General features: G+C 67.1%; 1 protein-coding gene across 5 annotated transcripts in view; it reads right to left on the bottom strand.

The window, feature by feature from the left end:
- SLC12A7 (solute carrier family 12 member 7) overlaps window positions 1-20,865 on the bottom strand; it is a 96,830-nt gene that overhangs the window by 10,319 nt on the left and 65,646 nt on the right. For 4 of the 5 annotated variants that reach the window (XM_061393929.1, XM_061393931.1, XM_061393930.1 and 1 more), the window contains exons 2-17: window positions 14,353-14,447; window positions 13,913-14,035; window positions 11,700-11,846; window positions 10,498-10,552; window positions 9,113-9,243; window positions 8,615-8,856; window positions 7,895-8,106; window positions 6,465-6,632; window positions 4,989-5,087; window positions 4,374-4,431; window positions 3,899-4,073; window positions 3,324-3,442; window positions 2,916-3,014; window positions 2,418-2,537; window positions 1,656-1,760; window positions 799-967 (exon numbers count right to left, since the gene is read on the bottom strand). In XM_061393929.1, coding sequence (XP_061249913.1) covers window positions 799-967; window positions 1,656-1,760; window positions 2,418-2,537; window positions 2,916-3,014; window positions 3,324-3,442; window positions 3,899-4,073; window positions 4,374-4,431; window positions 4,989-5,087; window positions 6,465-6,632; window positions 7,895-8,106; window positions 8,615-8,856; window positions 9,113-9,243; window positions 10,498-10,552; window positions 11,700-11,846; window positions 13,913-14,035; window positions 14,353-14,447 — 2,117 coding nt within the window. The remainder of the gene's footprint in view (window positions 1-798; window positions 968-1,655; window positions 1,761-2,417; window positions 2,538-2,915; window positions 3,015-3,323; window positions 3,443-3,898; window positions 4,074-4,373; window positions 4,432-4,988; window positions 5,088-6,464; window positions 6,633-7,894; window positions 8,107-8,614; window positions 8,857-9,112; window positions 9,244-10,497; window positions 10,553-11,699; window positions 11,847-13,912; window positions 14,036-14,352; window positions 14,448-20,865) is intronic. The other variant, XM_061393933.1, reaches the window with a different exon arrangement.

The following is a 20,865-nucleotide window of genomic DNA, read 5'->3' as shown; positions in this document are numbered from 1 at the left end:
CCCACGGCCATGACCCAGGCTCACGGCCATGACCTCGGTGTCATGCCCAAGGTCACGGCCATGACCGTGGCGTCTACATCCACAGCTCACATCAACAGCTGCCGTGTCAAACCCCTGGGTCACGATGACCCCAGAGAGGACAGCTGGAGCCCCTGCAGACAAGGAAGAGGCCTCGACATGTCCCCAACAGCCTGCGTCAGAGGCACTGGCCCCTGGACGGGTCCCCGGGGCTGCTTGTCCCACTGCTGAGGAAGGGGGTGGACGCCTCAAGATACATGGGCTGCGACCCTCCAAGAGGCTGGGCCGCCCCCAGGCACTCTGGAGGACCTCCAAGAGCAGCCTGGTTTATAAACACAGGGACGGCAGGGCTAAGCCAGACCCACAGGCAGCCCACATGTGGGGACAGCAGACGAGGGCACCCATGGCGGCCCACACCCTGCGGCCGGGCTGTGCCCATCTGAGTCAAAGTCGGAGGACGGAATGCTGGACGGCCCCAGTGGCCCTCTCTGAACAGGCCCTGAAGCGGAACAGAGGGAACTCGAGCTGGTCCTGCCCACTCAGAGTCCTGCCCTGGGGGCAGCGTTCAGCCCTGCCCTCTGCCCTGCCCAGCCCATCAGAGCCCTGGCCTGGCCCCGCCCAAGGCCTCAGGGTGTGTACTCTAAGTCTTCCCTCCCTGCCGGTTCAAACTCAGAAACCACACCTGCTTGGAAACAAGAACAGAACAACCCAAGGGATGGTGGCAGGCGCGCGTGGAAACACTGGTGGGGCCGCCCACTCCCCCCATGCCAGGCAGCCCACCTCCTCGGCCTGCTGAGCCTCCACATGCTTGTCCAGGAAGGTACCCTCCAGCACGGAGCCCACGATGGTCAGGCCCTTGCCAGCCTTGAGCTGTGAGGTGAAGGAGAGCAGGCGGGGGTGCTTCACGCGCTGCTCGGCGTCCAGGTTCAGCAGGACCAGCACCTGGGGCCTGGGGGGCGGGGGGGCGTTACCGCGGCATCGCAGCACCAACCAGGGAGAGCCCAGGTTCCAGGGGGCTGCCCCTCCCAGGAGTGCGGAGGTGGGCAGGCCCCCTCTATCCACGGTGGGGCCCCATCTAGCTCTGCTCAACCCCTGCACCCAACGCCCTGACCAGAGATCAGACCCGAGCTGGGCGGCCGGCTGAGTGGTCCTGGCTCCCGGTCTCACCGCCCCTAAAGGGAGGGGGCACCCCTTCCCTCCGTGAGGCCAGACCTCAGGATGGGGAACATGGTCAGGTGAGTGGTCCTGGCGCTCAGGGACCACCGCCCCTAACGGGGGGGGCACCCCTTCCCTCCGTGAGGCCTGACCTCAGGATGGGGAACACAGTCAGGTGAGTGGTCCTGGCGCTCAGGGACCACCGCCCCTAACGGGGGGGGGGCACCCCTTCCCTCCGTGAGGCCTGACCTCAGGATGGGGAACACGGTCAGGTGAGTGGTCCCAGCTCCCAGTCTCACCGCCCCTAACGGGGGACACCCCTTCCCTCCGTGAGGCCAGACCTCCGGATGGGGAACATGGTCAGGTGAGTGGTCCCGGCTCCCGGTCTCACCGCCCCTAATGGGGGGGCACCCTTCCCTCCGTGAGGCCTGGCGTCAGGACGGGGCGGGGCCTGGCGTCAGGACGGGGCGGGGCCGGCTCACCTCCAGTTCTTGGTGTGCAGCGGGCCGTGTTCCACGTGCAGCAGGGCGTAGCGGGCGGCGTTCAGCGACAGCCCGCGGATGCCGTCACCCCACTCCTTCTCGGCCCTGCGGGGGAGGCGCACAGGGATGAGGCCCGGCCCCCAGCACACCCGGGTGGACCGCAGTCAGCCAGCCCGGGGCCGTGGGGGTCTCTCGGTGCTTCTGTGACAAACAGGGGGGCTTCCTGGGCTGGGCAGGAATGGGGCAGCAGGACGAGGGGGACGACCTGTGCAGAATGGGGTTGGGGGGGCGGCAGCACTGGTGCCAGCGTTGGACGGCATGGGGCTGCCAACAGGGCGGACGGGGCAGGGGGCTACGGGAGCGGTTGAGGCCCCCAGACCCTCCCTCCAAGCTTGGAAGAGCTGGACGGGGCCTTCAGGCTGCACCCCCAGAGCCCTCTCATTGCCTCAAGCCCGAGACGCCCCCAGGTCCCACCTCCCCAAGGCCTCTGCTCCCGGATGGGGCCAGGGTGTCCAGGGAAAATGCCCCCGTGATGGACCTGGGGCTCTGAGATGCAAGTGACCCGCCCATCGCTCAGGATCTCACGGGGAACCCTTTAGAAACATTATAATCCACCACACGTCAGGGTCGTTATTAGATGGACCTCACAGCTCACAGACACGCTGCTAAAACAGCCTGGTTTCTACACTGGGACACAGACAAACCCAACGACAGATCCTAACAGACCCAGAGCGGACTTGAAGGACGCATGGCCCCGCTCACCCGCGGTACTCGATGTATTTGTAGATGCAGCCGGCGATGAGCATGGCGCACAGTGCGTAGTACCAGGAGCAGACGAACATCAGTGCGAAGCACAGGCTCATGCCCAGGAAGGACAGCGTCCTGGGGGCAGCAGTGGGGCTACACTCGCCACCCAGACCCCAGCCAGCGCCGGAGCAGCCGCCCTGCAGGCCTGCCCCACCCCAGCAGAAGGACCCGAGCCTTGGTGCCGGCCGAGGCACGTCCACCTGGGCCGTCCCGAGGGCTGAAGCGGCCCCAGGGCTGGGGAACGGCCGGTCCAGGAATGGTGGGGGGCCCCGGGGCTGGGAGACCCCCGGTCCAGGAAGGGCGGGGGGGCCCCGGGGCTGGGGAACGGCCGGTCCAGGAAGGGCGGGGGGCCCCAGGGCTGGGAGACCCCCGGTCCAGGAAGGATGGCTGGGGCCCTGGCAGGGCTGCCCCCAACACGCCCCTGGGATGGCAGGAGCAGCTCCGCATGCTCACCAGTGGTAGTACTTGAAGCGCGGGCGCCAGCTGGGTGTGCGGAGCAGGGTCTGCAGGGCGCAGGCCAGGTTCACGAACATGTAGCACATGAGGAAAAACCTGGGGCACGAGCGGCAGCATGAGGGCCGAGTCCCGAGGGTCCTCCCAGCTGTGGCCACCACCCCCGTGAGGGCCGGGCCGGATCCCGGGGGTCCTCCCAGCTGTGGCCACCACCCCCGTGAGGGCCAGGCTGGATCCCGGGGGTCCTCCCAGTTGCAGCCACCACTCCCGTGAGGGCCGGGCTGAGTCCCGGGGGTCCTCCCAGTTGCAGCCACCACTCCCGTGAGGGCCGGGCTGGGTCCCGGGGGGTCCTCCCAGCCTCGTCTGCGCCCCCTGCTCCGTGAACAGGAGCCCCCCGCAGCCACTCACATGGACAGGATGGGGGCCACGCTGTCCAGGGAGGCGATGAGAATGCCGGTCTCGCAGATGAGTGCCGTGAGCAGCAGGGCCCACGTGGGCTCCCCATTGGCCTTCCCGTGGCCGAACACCTGCCCGGAGAAGGGGATGGGCGCCAGAAGAACACTCACTTGTGGGCAAGAGGTCGAGACGCTTGTGTTCAGCTCAAAGGAGGCCTCAGGGCTGCAACACTAGAATGGACCCCACCCAGCCACAGCCAGGAGGAGAGGCCAGAGCGCGGAGCCCGGGGCTCCCGTCGAGTGCCGGCTGGGCGCACAGCCTGGGAGGGCCCCGTGGGGACCATGGCTCCCGGGAGGAAGCTTTGCCCCCTGCCTCCTTCCCGCACATGGTCTGGGATGGGAAACCCAAAGTCCGAGGCAGACGCAGAGCGAGACAAGAGCACAGGCTCAGGGCGGGGCGGCCAGGCTGGAGGCGGGGACCTGCACCCCCCCAGCCTTTGATCACGATGCTCACGCTCGGAGGCAGACCCCGGGCCCTCAGAGGCAGGCTTCCCGGGGGTCTCACACATGTGATGGGGGGGCACTCACCTGCAGGAAGGGGACGATGGAGTCCCGGGCGATGGCCTGCAGCAGCCGCGGGGCCCCGGTCAGGCTCTGCAGGCCGGCCCCGCAGGTGGAGAAGAAGGAGCCGATGACGATGACCCAGGGAGATGGCCAGGCCAGCATACCAATGACGAGGTTCCCCTGCAGGGCCTCCCCAAACCTGGGGGCGGGGGGCGCAAGCTTCCAGAGGGCGGCTGAGAACAGAGACTGACTCCCACCCACCGAGAGGGAGCGACAGCCCCCCCGGATCCCCTGCACCCAGCTCTCCTGGGGCCCAGGGTCGTGGTGCGGGCTCCAGGCTCCAGTACAGGAGGGATGCACGGGCCCGACCCCAGCACACCGACCGCTGGGACACCCTGACACGCGAGGGTGGATACCCTGCCCTCCCCAGTCTCAATACTAGTCATCAAAGAAACCAGCGCTGGCCCAGGAGCTCCTGGAAGCCGTGAACGAAACGTACTTATCTCGCAAGATTACACCTTCGATGCAGGCCCCAAAAAGCACGATGCAGGACAGGTCTGCAGCCGGGGTCAAGGATGCAGCGGGCAGAACACATTGGCCACAGGGCGGCTCACACCAGCCCCCCGCCTGCCCACCCCTGCTCGGGTCGCGGCCCCCCTGGACGGGATACCTCGGGTCAGTTGGGATGGGCCTGGCCCTTGGCGTGACCACTGCTGGGACCAAGTGGGAACCCTCGCCGGCTGGGAAGGGGTGAACTCGGGGAGAAACGGCCCCACCAGCACGGCGACGCCAGGGACCCCCGCTGGACAAAAGCGTGGTGTGAGCACACACGTAGCTGCATGTGATCACGCGTCATGGAGCTAAGTGCTCACTACATGCGGTTGGTTCTCAGGCAAAGCCACACTCTTCAACCAACCCAGGCTGGAGTCCAGGAGTCAGGGCGAGGCTAGCCCGGCCCCTCTGACAGCGGGCGTGTGGTCAGGGCCACCCGAGGCCACCTAGAGGAGGGGGTGGGGGGCACCTGGAGGAGGCCCCAAGGGCCCAGCCACAAGCAGAGGACGGTACAGCCGCCCACCCTCCCACACTGGGCCCCCACACTGGGCTCAAAGGATACAAATGAAAGACGTGGTCACGATGGCCAGGATGGTCCCAGTGGGGATGGACTTCTGTGCATCCCTGAGGTCCCCGGACCGGTTTGAGCCCGCCATGATGCCTGTGGAAGCAGAGGGTGGTGATGGTCCCCGGGCACACCTGGGAGACGGTGCCCGCCCAGCCCCTTCGGGCAGAGTCTGAGCACAGTGGGAGGCAGGGGGGCTCCCTCACAGCACACAGGAGAGACCCCAGGCTGCACAGGGCCGCTGTCATCACGCTGGGCCTCACAGACCGGGCTGGACCTCACCACATGCCATGGGACTGCAGGGCACGTGGGTGGGCACCCTGAGGTCCCCCACAGTGTCCGCAGGATCAGCCGCCCAGCCATGAACCAAGTCACAGCAGAGAGCAGAGCATGGCTCAGCCCAGGCTCAGCCCCGGGCGCCAACGCCAGAGCCAGCCTCTGTGAGCATCCAGCTCAGACCTCGTCCCCTGAACGCCGTTAATCCCCGCAGCCAGGAGTGAGAAAGTCCTGGGAGGCCGCTGCCAAACGCTGACTCACCCCCGGGCCAGGCCTGGGTCAGCACGTGGCCCAGCCTCAGCCCCTCACCCCCCGCGGGGAGCAGCCTCCGCCTCCACCCCCATCGCTCTGTCCAGCACATACACTCTGAGTAAGTCCATCTGAGCTCAGAGCACGTCCTCATGGAGATACATGTGATCTGAGCGCCTGTGATCTGTCCCAGGTGTGGCCTGAGCAGAGCCCGTGGGTGTGGTGCCACGGGGCGTGGAAACACCCACACCCACAGGGGAGGCTCCTATGCCCTCATCACCGACAGGCGGGGAGACAGGAATACAGGAGAAAGACCCCAAGGAGCTGGACCCCACCCCAACTACCGCCTAAGTGAGACATGACCCACTTCCACGGGGAGGCTAGAGACATGTCTGTCCTCCCCCCGGCTCTGAGCCACGGGCAGGAGGGGAGCGGCCCCCGGCAGGCCGGCCTCCCCAGTGTGTGTGGACAGGCTCTAGAGAGCCTGGAGCAGCAGGGACCGAAATGCAACCACGGGCTGCTCGGTCGGCTGGGGGGCCAGGGGACCACGGCCAGGCTGAGGGCTTCCTAAGAGTAGGTGTGCATGCATGTATGCACACGTGAGCCTGTGGACGTGTGTGTGTGTGTGTGTGTGTGTGTACGCAGGCACATGGGCGTGGGGGCTAGCCTGCAACCCAGTCCCTCCAGAAAGGTCAGCAGACTCTCTCTTGCGTACAAGGACAGCAGTCTCCCACTCCCTCCAGGAAGGTCAGCAGACTCTCTCATATGCACAAGGACAGCAGCCTCCGACAGCCGTTGCGTCCACTGCTGACGCCACGGTCACAGGGCTTCTCTGAATAGCCTGGCCTCTCAGGAGAGCGTGGATGAACCTGCCTGACGCCACACAGCTTCCCAGGCCCCCCACTCAGTAGGGGGGTGTGTACTGGACCCCTGGGACCCGGGCCTCACCGGTCACGGACGGGAAGTAGATGCCGACCAGCATGGTGAAGTAGGTCATGATGTCGGTTAGCACGTAGGGCAGCCCGCGGGCTCGGGCCTCCTCTGGCACGGCCACTGAGGGCACCCCCTTCTTCTCCACGAACGCCCCCTTGTCTGCATACATGCTCCACAGGTTGTCTGCGGGGGCAAGGGCGGCTCACGAGACCCCAGTACCCGCCCAGGGCTCAGCTCCCCAGCGCTGACCCCGCCTGGACAGGGAATGTGGACTCGGAGCAACTGAGCCCAGGGAAAATTATGTCTCCTGACGGCCAAAGCAAAGGCTTCAGTGCTGGAGTCTGAAGACACCAGACATTGTGGACGACAGCTGTGCACCGACATTAACCCGACTGCTGACGCCGCCCTGACGGCCGCCCGGCACCTCCTCATCAACCCCAGACTGCTGCTCCGCAAGCCCAAAGCTGGGAGTGCGATGCCAGGCCTGACCTGCCCCCTCCACGGCGTACCAGGCATCTAAGCTTGGGGAACACTAACCCGGGGGGCCCAGAGGGTCAGCAACCGGGGACGTAGTCACAAGGCCACCAGCAGGACAGAAGGACAGGGTCCCAAGGAGCGGGAGTGGAGGCCCAGCCAGCAGAGACCTACTGGACACTCACCCAGGGAAGGGATGCTCACCCAGGGGACGGACACTCACCTGGGGGGGACTTTCACCCAGAAAGGGACAGTCGCCAGGAGGGGATACTCACCAGGAGGGGACACTTGCCAGGGGGGGACACTCACCAGAGAGGGACACTCACCCACGGGAGGGGACACTCACCAGGGGGGCACACTCGCCAGCGGGGGACACTCACCCAGGTGGGGACACTCACCGGGGGGGACACTAGCCAGTGGGGGACACTCACCCGGGTGGGGACACTCACCAGGGAGGGACACTCACCCACGGGAGGGGACACTCACCAGGAGGGGACACTCGCCAGGGGGGGACACCCACCCCGGTGGGGACACTCACCAGGGAGGGACAGTTACCCACAGGAGGGAACACTCACCCACGGGAGGGGACACTCAGCAGGAGGGGACACTCACCAGTGGGGGACACTCACCCAGGTGGGGACACTCACCGGGGGGGACACTTACCCACAGGAGGGAACACTCACCCACGGGAGGGGACACTCACCAGGAGGGGACATTCGCCAGGGGGGGACACTTACCCACAGGAGGGAACACTCACCCACGGGAGGGGACACTCACCAGGAGGGGACATTCGCCGGGGGGGGACACCCACCCCAGTGGGGACACTCACCAGGGAGGGACAGTTACCCACAGGAGGGAACACTCACCCACGGGAGGGGACACTCAGCAGGAGGGGACACTCACCAGTGGGGGACACTCACAGCGGGTGACACTCACCCGAGTGGGGACACTTACCAGGGAGGGACACTCACCCAGGAGGACACCGCTGGCCACGCCCGGGATGCCTTGGATCTCGGTGACGTTGTTGTGGAGAAAGTACTGGTCACAGGAAGTGCTGTCCGTGGAGCCGTTGCAGAAGATGCTCCAGAGCGCGGTGGTCACTGAGCTGTTGTTGGCGCTGTGGACTTTGGCACAGACGTCGAAGCCACGTCGGGACAGCGTGCGGTTCCCCAGCAGACAGACCCTGGTAGGGGCGGGCAGTGAAAAGCCTCTGCCCACTGTCCCCCTCTGTAACCAAGTGTGGCTCAGGGGCCTCTGGGGAGGAGCTGCGTCCACAAGCGGGACACCCCGGTCTGTCTCGTGACCCTCTGCTCTGGGGCGTCTGACGTGGCGCAAACAGCTCGCCCGCGGGTGCACAGCGGCGCACAGGAGCCGGGGGTGGGGACTCAGGGCCAGCGCCTCCCGGACCAGGCGCCCCCTGGACCAGCCCCGTGTGGGCGGCACTGGGGCTCACTCGCTCCGTGACCAGGGCCGCTGCCTTCAATCCCGAAGGGGACAAGGAAGGAGCCTGCTCAGGGGCTTCGGGGAGGACAGGCCTCGGCCGGGAGCAGCGTGGTGCCGCCAGACGGGTCCCAGGCCTGCCAGCCCATCCTCAACCCGGCCAGAGCGCCGACGGCTGTGGACACGGCCCGGTCCCCAGCCCGGCCGACACGCTCAGTGGGTACAGCCCCAGGACCTGGCAGAGGACTCACGGGATGTCGGGCGGGTCGAAGGCGGTCTTGATGACGCCGGCGTAGATGGCGAGGATGGAGAGCACCACGCAGGCCAGGAACACCAGGGCCAGCTTGTTCACGTACTTGACACCCACGAAGACCACCGTGGCCATGAGGGCCAGCGTGCAGGTCCCGTACACGCGCATGTTGTGCAGCAGGGCTGCCGCCTCGCCCCCCGCGCCCTCGGGGTGCACGATGGCTGCGCCGGGTGAGATGTAGGTCTGCAGGGCACAGGGCACAGGACCAGGTCAGGAAGGCCGCCCGCCCTGCCAAGGGGACCCCCAGGAGCAGGGAGGGGCTGGGGCGCCAGTGCCTCCCAGAGGGCCTTCTCAGGGGCTCTGCACTGGGTGTCGCCCCCACCCCATGAGCCCCCACACCCGCAGATGCCGCTGGGACAGACCCTCGGGTCACCAAACGGGCATCAGATGGCCACCGATGTGCTGGACAAAGGAACCCGGCCCGAAACAAAGCACTTACCAAAAAAATCTCAATGGTCCCCAAAATGTACATGGCCCCTGCAAACGTGGTGCCCAGGTAGAAGCAGAGGCCCACGGCGCCCCCGAACTCCGGCCCCAGAGACCGTGATATCATGTAGTAAGAGCCGCCCGCTGCAAGACAGGCCGAACGGGACACGGCAGGTTACACACGCGCCACCGGCCGAGAATACCGGCCTCCAAGGGCAGGCGGGCTCATCCTGGAACGGGGCGCGCGGAGGCGGGCCAGGGACCCGCCTGGTATCCACCGGCACCTCCTCCCAGCGGGCGGCCGACTTCGGACGCTGTGCTGAGGAGGTGCAGCTCCAAGCAGGGGGTCAGGGCCCAGGGCCGAGACCACGACGGCCGACACCTGCGTTCTCTTAACTTCGCCCGAGAACGTTTAGGAAACTGAGTCATCGGCTCCACGTCTCACCTCAGGGCGTGGGGGCGCCCAGCTTACCGGCCCGTCCCTGGTCCTCCTGCTGGCGGGCTGAGACCCCACTCGGACACCAACCAGGGACCGTGCGTGGCAAGGGGCACCTGGAGGACACCTGAAGGCGCACCCCCTCCTGAAGAGCGGCAGGCCCCTCGGGGGGCTGCCCATAAGGCCCTCCTGGGACCCCCGGCCACCTCCCCCAGCCCCACGGCACTCTGGTGTAGTTTAGTCCTGGCAACGACTCGCCTTGGGAAGAGAACCACAATCTGTGGGAAGCCAGAATCCAGGGCCAAAGAGACGCCACAGCCTGTGAGGCACCAGCCCCACCCACGGGTGGCAGCGGGAACACGATGGGAAACGCCACAGAGGTGTCTCGGAGGAGAAACCCAGTCTCACAGGGACCCTGGGTGTGCGGGCTCCAGGGGATGAACCACAGGTACACACCCCACCTGGCCTCACAGAAGCCCCGACGCGCCCGGGGGTGGGGACGCGGTGGGTGGGGGGCTCCCTGTTCAACCGCAGGGTCTCTGCCCACAGGGCCCCTGGAGGGCGAGCTCCCTGCCGTCTACCCCTCAGGACACAGGCTCCCTCCCACCCCGGGACCACTCTCTGCTGCCCTGAGGCCACCCGGTGGTGAGGGTGCTTCAGGCACTCGGTCACGTCCGACGCTTTGCAACCCCATAGACGGCAGCCACCAGGCTCCTCTGTCCACGGGATTCTCCAGGCAAGAAGACTGGAGCAGGCTGCCATTCCCTCCTCCAGGGATCTTCCCACCCAGGGATCCAACCCGGGTCTCCTGCACTGCAGACGGATTCTTCACCACTGAGCCACTGAAGCCCGAGGCCACCCGGGGTTTAGGCAAAGGTCACAGGAAGTGGCCACGCAGCCCTGTCCACCGCGGAGCCACGCAGCCCCGCCCCGCCACGCCCAGCTGCCCGCAGCTCCCCTACCTGGGACCACGCCATTGGTCGCAATCGCACTCATGGAGATGGCGGTCAGCATCGTCTGAGGATAAACAGGGGGCCTCTCAGAAGACGGAGGGTTTCCAACAGCCACCGCAGCATGCAGACGGCGCCAGGCCCGGGCAGGGCCGCCTACAGGCCAGCTCCCAGCTTCTGACCACAGAGGGGCCGGGCGGCCGCGTGGCTGGAGCACTCGGGACCTTGGCTACTTGACCTCCAACGTCAAGCTCCTGGGATCACCCAGGGGTGCCCGGGCTCAAGGCCCTCCTGCACTGAAGGGCTGGTTTCTAGTGGGTGCCCACTCCCCGTGGGAGGCAAGAGGCCCCATCGAGATGCTTATCTCCTGGGGGGACGCAGGGGAACCCCATGGAGGCACACTTCCTGTGACGTGCCCGGGACCCTGTCTGCGCACCCCCGACCGTGGGGCGGAGGACCACAGGAGCCTGTCCAGGGCGGGCCGCCTCCAGCCCCACCACCTGCACAGGGACGTGGCCATGCCTGCGGCCGGCAGGCAACACTTCACAACCTGAAAACCAGACGGAAGAGCCCAGGGAGGCGTGAGGCCTCGGCGACCCACTGGACGGGTCCTGCCGGGCGCAACTCCGGTTCACAAGGCCCTGCTCCGTCTCCTGCTTTCGTCGGTTTTGGGGGAGATTCTTCCAAAGATGCTCCCGGGGTCACTAAGTGCAGAACACCACGGCGCGACCCCACTGCCGCGGGGCGGCCGGGGGCCCTGCTCGTCTGCCCGCTGGGTCCTCTTGGGCTGGTGGCGCTTGCGGTCAGGGCGGCTGAATGGCCCTCCTCACCACAGGAATGGAGGGAGGGGCAGGGCAGGGGCCAGGGGCCACTTGAGAGGGCCTGGTGCACCCGGGTCTGAATACGTCACCAGCAGGCATCCCCTCCTTCCAATGGGAGCCCCGGGGAATGCCCAGAAGCTCCCAGCAGGCAGGGGAGATGCTGCAAGTGCAGGCCGGCCAGCAGTGGTGACCGTCCAGGGACACTCACTCACCCTGCTTCTGTGGAGACCCCGCCAGCCCCCAGCCCTGCCCACCCGTCAGCAGCCAAGGGCCGACCTGCCCACAGGCGAGGCTGGGGTCTCGACGGGTGGACCCTGACGGCCAGCCCCCTGCCCCACGCACAGGTGAAAGTGGGGGCACGCTAACAGGGCCCCGACGCCCCCCCCCACTCACGCAGGTGCAGCACATGGACACAATCAGGAAGGACTCCAGCACGCCAGCCGCCCCCACGATCCACGTGAGGCGCAGGAAGAGGATCACGCCCAGGATGTTCTGCAAGCAGGGCAGGTAGACGCCGATGAAGGTGCCCATGCCAGGGCTCTGCAAGAGAGCGGGCGCCGTCAGGGCCGGGCGGGAGCCGCATGCACACCCCGGGCCCCGGGACTGCAGGGAGGCCAGAGGACGGGAAGACACGGAGAGGCTGCCAGGGCCAGGCTTCCCTCAGCCCAGGAGCCGCGTGCACGTCCCGGGCCCCAGGACCGCAAGCCCCAGGGAGGTAGAGGACGCCTAGGGCTCAGACAGAACCCGGAGCAGGGGCAGGGGCAGGCTCCAACCTCCTCTCCTAGGGGCGCCATGAGAAGGTGGGGAGATAGTCCAGCATGCCTGCACCCCGGTCCTCAGGAGACCCCGACTTGGAGGAAGAGAGGTTGGGGGAAGGACCAGGCACTAGCCACCAGGGCCTAAACCACGACTGGCACCTGCCGGGTCCTGACCACGAGATGGAGGTCCAGCGAGGGGGGGACCTGCGAGGGGGCGGGGGGCACGTGCTGCCTGCAGGCCACCCCTTCCCAAGGGTCCCGTCCGCACGGGGCCCAGACACGGCTTGGTAGAGGGGTCGCCCCGCCAAGGGGTAACCACAGGAGGGCGCGTGATGCGAACGCCTGGGACCCCGCACGGACCACGGCCCAGGAAGCCACCCAGAAAACAGAGCCGGGAGCCAGCCTGTCCTGCGGACGGCCGGCGAGACCCCAGCGTCAGGGCCGGGGGCCAGCCCGTCCTGCCGACGGCCGGCGAGACCCCAGCGTCAGGGCCGGGGGCCAGCCCGTCCTGCCGACAGCCGGCGAGACCTCAGCGTCGGGTGGCCCACTCGGGATCTGGGGTCACCTGGCCGAGAAGACAACAGAATGTTTAACTGGGGGAGCAGCTTAAACTCAGGTGAGCAAGGGGGAAAAATCTGGAGGACCGGCTTGCAAAAACACTTCCCATGAAAGGGGTCAGGCTGCTTGAAACGGGGCATCCCGTGGAGGCTGGGGAGACACAGTCCAGCCCCAAGACACCCCCTCAAAGGAAGCCGGGGGGTGCTTCTGGGGAAGACTGGGTGGGCAACACAGGAACGCCTGCAGAGCAGATGACCCAGGAGTTGACTCTGGGGGGCACCGATGGCCGGGGAGGTGGGTCAGATGCCTGGCGGGCTCAGCTGGGACGGCCCCACAGCCTAGACCCCAAGTGTCGGCGTGTGACAATCAAAGTGGTTATGGGGGGAATATGGGGGGACTGGGGGGCTCACGGCCTGGCAGCAAACGAGAGGGTGATGCAAGGCCAGCCCCCAGCCCAGCCAGGGCCAGCAGCTGAGGAGAGCCCCGTCCTGAAAGGCCACTCAGGGCCCCCAGCACTGCAAAAGAGGCCGCTTTGAAGGGTCAACCCGAGTGGTCCCCAGGCCCAGGACATGAGAGGTGCCTGGACCCTGGAGAAGGCGTCTTCGGGGGATGGATGCCCCAGCTCAATGCCTCTCAGTTGGAGGGACCCACGCTCAGTCTTCGGTGGGGTGGCTGGGGCATCTGGCAAACCCACCCACCCGGCCACACATCATGCAGAGGGTCCCGGGCAGCCTGCGGCACCTGCTCCCAGCCCCCGGGGGACGGAGGCTGGGGCCACCTGCCCGGGACACAAGTCCACGATCTCCCCTGTGCACACAGGGCCTCCGCGGGGACCTGCAGGCAGCTCGGCTCATCTTGGGAGAGAGTCCCAGAGACAATGCTCAGAAATAAGGCCCCTGGGAAGGTGGGAGCAAGATAGGGCCCACGACGACCCAGGGAGTGGGGGGCCCGGGGTGGGGGGCACTTTGGCCTGGGGGCCTGAGGGCTGGGGGTGGTGGTTGCAAGGTGGGGGCACCTTGGCCTGGGGTCCCGGGGGGTGGTCACAGGTAGGGGGTCACCTTGGCCTGGGAGCCAGGTGGGGGACCCGGGGGGTGGGGGCCCGGGGTTTGGGAGCACCTTGGGCTAGGGGCCAGGGCAGGGGGCAGTCCAAGGCTGGGGGACCCGGGGGGGTGGGGCTCACCTTGGCCTGGGGGCCTGGAGCCGGGGGTGGGGCTCACCTTGGCCTGGGGCCTGGGGCCCAGGGTGGGGCTCACCTTGGCCTGGGGGCCTGGGGCCCGGGGTGGGGCTCACCTTGGCCTGGCGCCGCCGGCTGTCCTCTGCTTCCTCATGCTCCACCACGCCCTGGCTGAGGTTGGTGTAGTTGGCCAGCTTGTTGAGCAGTGAGGACACCATGGGGTTACTGTCCATCTCCTCCTGTTTTGGGGCCAAGACATGGAGTCAGTTACCCATCCCCACCCCAGAGATATCGCCCAACTGACCAGATCAACCACCCGGGGGGGGGGTGTCCCCGCTCCGTCTGCCCTGAGGCCAACATATCCAAAGTGGGCAGGGGGCTGTGGACACAGCCCAGGGGTCAGGGATTCGAGGTCAGAGCTCCGAAGTGGCCCGGGTCAGAGCTCCGAGGGGCTCCCTGAGGCCTCAGCCGGGACCCTCCGTTCACCGTGAGGCCGGGGGTGGGCCTCTCGTATGGCTCCTCCTGCCACCTGCTTAGAGGGGGAAGTGAGGTTCACCTCAAACAGCGCCATGTTCTTCCCTTCGTAGACGCTCTCTGTGTCCGCCTCCCCATGGCTGATGAATGGGCTGCTCTCCCTGGGGTGTCCGTCTCCTGCGGGGCAGGGCGCGGTCAGACGGGGCGAGGCTCAGGGACATGGGGCGGGGCTCGGGCAGACAGGGAGTGGCCGGGCCAGACGGGGCGGGGCTCGGTCAGACAGTGAGGGGCTGGGTTAGACGGGGTGGGGCTCAGTGAGATGTGGCAGGGGCGTGGTCAGATGGGGCGGGGCTTGGTCAGACGGGGAGGGGCTCAGTGAGACATGGAGGGGGCGTGGTCAGATGGGGCGGGGCTTGGTCAGACAGGGAGGGGCTCAGTGAGACATGGAGGGGGCGTGGTCAGATGGGGCGGGGCTTGGTCAGATAGGGAGGGGCTCAGCGAGATGGGGCGGAGCTCGGTCAGACAGGGAGTGGCCGGGCCAGACGGGGCGGGGCTCGGTCAGACAGTGAGGGGCTGGGTTAGACGGGGTGGGGCTCAGTGAGACGGGGCAGGGCTACGTCAGACGAGGAGGGGCTCGGTCAGACATGGCGAGGGTGAGGTCAGACGGGGCGGGGCACAGTCACATGGGGCGGGGCCCGGTCAAACGAGGCGGGAGTCCCAGGGAGGGGTGGGGGTGGGGGCGGTGACAAGCGAACCGGCCCCTCTCGACCTGGCCCTCACGCCCTCGGTGATCCGTCCAGGCGAAGGCGCCAGGCAGAGACGAGGCTGAGGGCAGCGCTGGGTCCAAGAGCTTGGGGTCCGGCTCCAGCATCACAGGTCCCTCAGGACAAATAGCTCATGACCAGCGGCTCCCGCCAGCCTGGCCTTGAGCGTCAGCGGGGACCGGCCTTTGTAAGGAGGCTCTGCCCTGACAGCGCCTGACCCCCGGGCCTGGGGACCCTGCCCGCTGGGAGCCCCGCCCCGTGAGGGGCCCGGAGCCCACACAGAGCACCCGCAGGCAGGTGGGCCACCGCGGCCCTGCCGTCTCCGTAGTTCCTGTCGGGAAGGCCTGGGCCACCAACCCCAGCGCGAGTGTATGGAGACCTCTGGCACCAGCCGTCCACAGAGCAATAATGGGTCAGCCCAGACCCTCAGACACGGGCGTGACCGTGTGCTCCACTGCAACGTGAGCAGGAAAACCAGGTGGGCACCGCTCTAAGCACAGCCCTGGCTCAAGGTCAGCGCCGTTCTGGGAGCCGCCCAGGACACAGGTGAGCTAGGGGAGCGGCTGGGGCCTCCTGCACGTCAGCGCCACCCATGGGCCTTCTGCGACAGACCTGGCCCTACTGAAAGAACTGAGCGAGGACATGGGGAAAAGGCACCCAAAGCAGGCTTCTCTCAGGCCCCAGGCCAGCCCCAAGCATGGCCATGGCAGAGAATCACCCACTCACCAGGCCCTGTTGGGGCTTGGGGGGTGACTCATGGGTGACCCCCAAGTCCCGAGAAAAAGCCCAGCCCAGACGCACAGGGCGAGCGTGTTCCATCCATCCATGTGCCCACGCCTCGCCACGAGACAAACAGTAGCTGCTGGGGCCCAGGGGTTGCCCCCTGCCGAGCCCCCCAAAATCCAGAGGCCCCACTCAGCTCCATGCCCCCCCTCCCAGGCCTCTCAGCCCCTTCCCAGAAGCTTCCCAGGGCTCAGCCCGTGAAAGCAATCAGCGGGCAGAGCCCTGGCCCCTGCTGGATGGACCCACACTGCCCGCTGCCCAGCCCCGGGGACCACCGTGGGGGCACAGGCCTACGGGGCCCAGAGATGGGGGTCAGTGCTTGCGGGGGGGAATTGCCAGCAGACGCTAGGAGCACAAGTGAGAGCTGGAGGCAGGGACAGGGCTGTCCACGGCTCCTCCAGCTGCCCACATGGCAGGGGTGGTGTCCAGACGAGCCGATCACCCAGCAAACCAAGGTCAGGTGAATGTGTGGGTCACAGGCTGACGACACCCAGGAGAGGGAGCGCCTGCTGGGGCTCCTGAGCCCCAACATGAGCTGAAAGCCAAGTGGGGACCACCCTCCTCAGGAGAGAAGCCACAGGGGACACAGGCCAGCTCCAGAAGGCTCCGGAAGGTTCCGGAAGGGGGGAGAAAGAAGACGGAGACGGGGCGTCAGGGTGCAGAGCACAGCCGGCACTTTCCACGAAAGATGTTGTTGGGCTGATGGCGAAGCCCAAGACCTGCACTCACTGCAGGTCCCGAGGCTGGTGACTGGACTGCAGGGCTCGCGAGAGGAAACGCAGATGGCACAACACCGGCCGCCTGCTCTCGGCAGACGGGACAGAGCATGAGGAGGGGCACTGGGGAGCACGAGGCAGGAGGGCCAGCGCCAGGGAACACGCTATCCTGCGCTCAAGTGTGTTCTCTGAAGCTGAGGTTCTGGCGTCAGGTCAAAACAAAGCCCACAACACACCTCTGTGGACCTCATTTCCTCCCCCAGGGTGTCTTCCCGACTTAAGGGTCGGACCTGCATCTCTTACGTCTCCCGCACTGGCAGGCTCTCTGCCACTCGCGCCACCTGGGAAGCCCTTTAAGAAACACAGCTGCCTTCAACTGCCCTCACCTGGGCGAGAATCCGCGCCAGAGCGCCCCTCCCTGCTCGGCGGGCGTCTGGGCAGCACCAGCCCCTCCCTGTCTCCTTCTCGCTGGTCACTCAGCGTCCTTTCCTGTCCCCACGACCGTGCTTTTCTGGTAATAACAATCCTTTTTCTGGTAACGAGAGGCCAGCATTTCCGACTGGGGCTCTGGCGTAAACGGAAGCTGCAGAGAGTTGTCTGCGGACGGGACGCTGGAGGACACGCAGGCTGGCCCAGCCCCGGGCGCCGGCTCCAGCCGCGCCGGCCGCCCCTAGAGGGGTGTCGGGTTCCCCGTCTGCCCGACCTTGCACAAAGTCACGGACCCTGCCTGGGACTTGTATTTCTCATCCGGGAGAAGTGGCTGGCGCGGGCAGGGCCTCCGCTCTGCTCAGCACAAAAGCCCTGGGGCGCCCACCCCAGCCCCCACCTTGGAAGCACAGCCTGTGGTCGGGGGGCCTCTGGCGGGTCAGCCTGAACGCCCTTGGGCACAGGGTAGCTGGGCACCTGCAGTGGGGTTAGCCCCAGGCACGGCTGGGAAAGCAAGCAGCGACCTCGATCGGGAGCTGGGACAGCCCGCCCGTCCCCCAGACGGAGGGGGCTCTGCGACCAGAGGCCGGAAGGGAACAGAAGGGGCCGGGGTGTGGGACAGGCCACCGCTAGGTGTACGGACCCGGGTCAGGCGGTGCGGTAGCTACACAGGACGACGTGGAGACTGGGAGACGGCGCCGCGGACACCCCCCAGGCCAGGACAGGCTGCACGCTGCAGGCAGGGCGAGCGCACCGGAAGCCCGGCGCCCGGGGGCCTCTGCCTTCCCACCTGCGGCTCCTGGGCACGGTGTAGACGTCACGTGCAACGAGCACAGAGGACATGGGACACACACAAAACGCACCACAGACACAGCAGCACACCCCTCAAGCGTCTCCATAAACCCCGGGCCTGGAGGCCGCCCCCAGCACACCGCAAGCCTCGGTTCCCACGGGGGACCACCGTCTTCACAGCTCATCCTTCAACCAAGACTTGCCTGCCTCCCCTCCTGGAGACATGGGCGGGGAGTCAGCCCTCGAGGCTTCCCCAGGGCTCAGGCCCAGCACCACGGAGACGCACACGTGGGGACGAGCGCCTTCCCAAGCAAGGGGCGGCCACAGGTGGGGGGCCTGGACCGGGCCGAGGGCAGCCTTCTCCTCCTCAACCCGCTCCAGCCGAGACCCCTGACTAAAGATCAAAGAGTGCTTCCTGGCTCCCCTGGTGGCCCAGGGGTGAGGAGCCACCTGCCAAGCAGGAGACACGGGGTCCAGCCCTGGGCTGGGGGGCCCCACGTGCCAAGCAGGAAACACGGGGTCCAGCCCTGGGCTGGGGGACCCCACGTGCCCTGGAGCAGCCAAGCGCGTGGCCCTGGAGCCTGAGGTCCGCAGCAAGAGGAGCCACCACAATGAGAAGCCACTGTTCGCTGCGACAGAGAAGACCCAGGCAGCAACAAAGACCCAGCACGGCCCAAATAAAACACAGAACACCCCCGCACAGAGATCAGGGTCGTAATTAAAGGAAAAATCCAATGTTTCCACCTGAGGGGTCACCTGTGTTAATCACTCTCACTTCTGGACAGCGTCCACTTTCATCTCTCAAGGGAGCAGCAGGTTACAACTCCTGTGTGCACAAAGCAGTCCCTGCACGAAGACCTCTAGAGCCTGAGCCCTCCGTTCACATGGGGACTCTGAAGGGCAGGGGTCCTCCTGGGGCCTGGACCCCGCTCCAGGCTTGCAGCCCCATGCTCACTCTGCTTGTTCATGATGACGGGGACCCAGGACCAGCCCAAGCAGAGGGAATCCCAGGGGCCCTGAAGCATCCATCCTCCTGGGGCGGGTCCCCCGGTGCCCCCGAGGGTCCAGCGGCCTTCAGGCCATGTGACAAGGGCGCCCCCGATGCAGATCAGGTGTCTGGGGCCAGGCCGGCTGGGAGGGCAGCCCCCACCCTGCCATCCCCAGGCCGGGGCGCTCAGGACAGGCAGCCCCACGGGTCAACCTGCTCTAACGGGCAGGCCAGGCTCGCATCAGACGTCTAATCACAGAATGGCCTGGAGACTGTGGGGCGGACCCCCCACCGCCCCCAGCAGAGCTGGCCCCTCCGTCTGTCCGTTCCCCCTCGCCTGAACAGCCCGCCTCAGTTCACAGGCGGGGCCCCCTCAGAAGCCCCCCGCATGCCACTGCTGGGGCTCACCCTGCATGCTGACCCACCCCACGGCCTCCACCCTTTCCACTTGCCCTGCATCTGGTTTCCCCTCACCAATTTTGATGCCCCACTGATGGCTCCACGAGATGCAAACTGAACCGCGAATCAGTAAACGTGAGTGGGGACTAGGGACATGTGGAACGCAGGGCTCCGGACTCGGGGCGGGAATTCTGCACGGCACTCTGGCTCCTGCTCCCCGGAGGAGACTGGGCGTCCCTGTCATGAACACAGCAGGGCCTTCCACAGGGCGTGGGGGGTGGCCGGGACCAGGTGGGGGCAGAGCCTCGGTCAGAGCCCTGCCCGCCGAGGCCCCGAGGGCAGCAGCTCCTCCACCTCCATGTTTGGGGTTCAGCATGAGTCTCGGGAAAGGCCCCAAGGCTCAGGGCCAGAGGCACTCCTGAGGGTCAGCTGGCCCACGATAGCCCCCTCCTGCCACCAAGCATGGGCGGCCTGCACAGGGGGCACCCAGCCCTCCCGGGGGCGCAGGGCACCTCCAGGACCGTGGCCCCACCTGCCGACCTCGTGTAGAGCCCGACCGGCCACTCCCTGGGCTCCCCGTACGGCCACGGCCCCCACGGCGGGCTCTCCTCCACGTCACCCGGGGCTGGAACCAGGGGTTTTAGGTCTCTCGACACCGAGTTAATGAGCGCCCCCTGCCCTCCATGCTCTGTGGCCAGGATTGACGCTGGATCTGAAATCCAGGGCCTGGCCACCAGTGCATGCCCGAGGGGCACGGGCTGAGAAGGAGCACCCTGCCATCAGGCCGGAGAAACAGAACCGCTCGAGCCCGGGGGCTCCGCTGCTCTCACAGCAAGTCTGGGGCTGAAACAGTAACTCGTTCTGCAGCAAAGACACAGGAAACACCGAGAGGAAAGCAGAGGCTAAGAGCCACCCACAGCCCTCCCGCCGACACCGCCTCCGGCACGGGAATCTCCCCCAGCGTCTGCTCCTGGAGGGCCGGCCAGCCTTCCCACCTGGGGCTCCAGTGGGAGATGGACACTCCAGCCCACAGCTGGGAGCCATGAGGGGGGCGGCAGGTGGATGGGCTCCAAGCCCCCCAGAGCCTCTGCGGGGGGGACAAGCCCCGAGCCCCCAGAGCCTCCGTGGGGTGGATGGGCCCTGAGCACCAGAGCCTCCGCGGGTCTCCCTGACCCTCACTCTTGGCCTGCGAGGCCCCCGTGCCATCTCAGGGAGGACCAGATGCTGAGACGCCATTTGCCAGGGGCCTGGCCGGGTGACCCCAGGTTGGCAGATTCAGTCTCTGTCCTGTGCACCCAGCCCTTCTGCCTCACCCCGAGCTGACCCCACCACCGACACAGCCCCCCTGCCAGAGCTACAGGCAGCGTCGTCCCACCCCGGACCACGGTACAGGGCGGGAAGCGGGCCTGGCACCCTGCCCCCACCTGGGAGTGCCCTCCACAGGCGTGCGCCTGGCATCTGGCTGGCCGCCTGGAGCCAGCGCCTGGCGGGCGGGGGAGCTTGGCGTGGAGAGGTGGGCAGGGCCAGCTCATGGCACCTCCAAAGAGCCCTCGTGAAAGGACACTCATTCCCGGGGGCATCCTGCCACCAGCACCCTGGCATGACCAGGAATGAGCCAAAACCCACAGCAGACAGCAGGGCCACGGGGCAAGGCCCACTGGCCCAGCTGTGTCCTGCTCACCGCCCTCTAACCCGCCACCGCCACCTCCCCGCCACCGCCACCGCCA

The sequence above is a fragment of the Bos javanicus genome, chromosome 20 (assembly GCF_032452875.1).
Source record: "Bos javanicus breed banteng chromosome 20, ARS-OSU_banteng_1.0, whole genome shotgun sequence".
Taxonomy (NCBI): Eukaryota; Metazoa; Chordata; class Mammalia; order Artiodactyla; family Bovidae; genus Bos; species Bos javanicus.
Note: the sequence above shows the minus strand (reverse complement) of the source record. Positions and strands in the feature narration are given on the sequence as shown.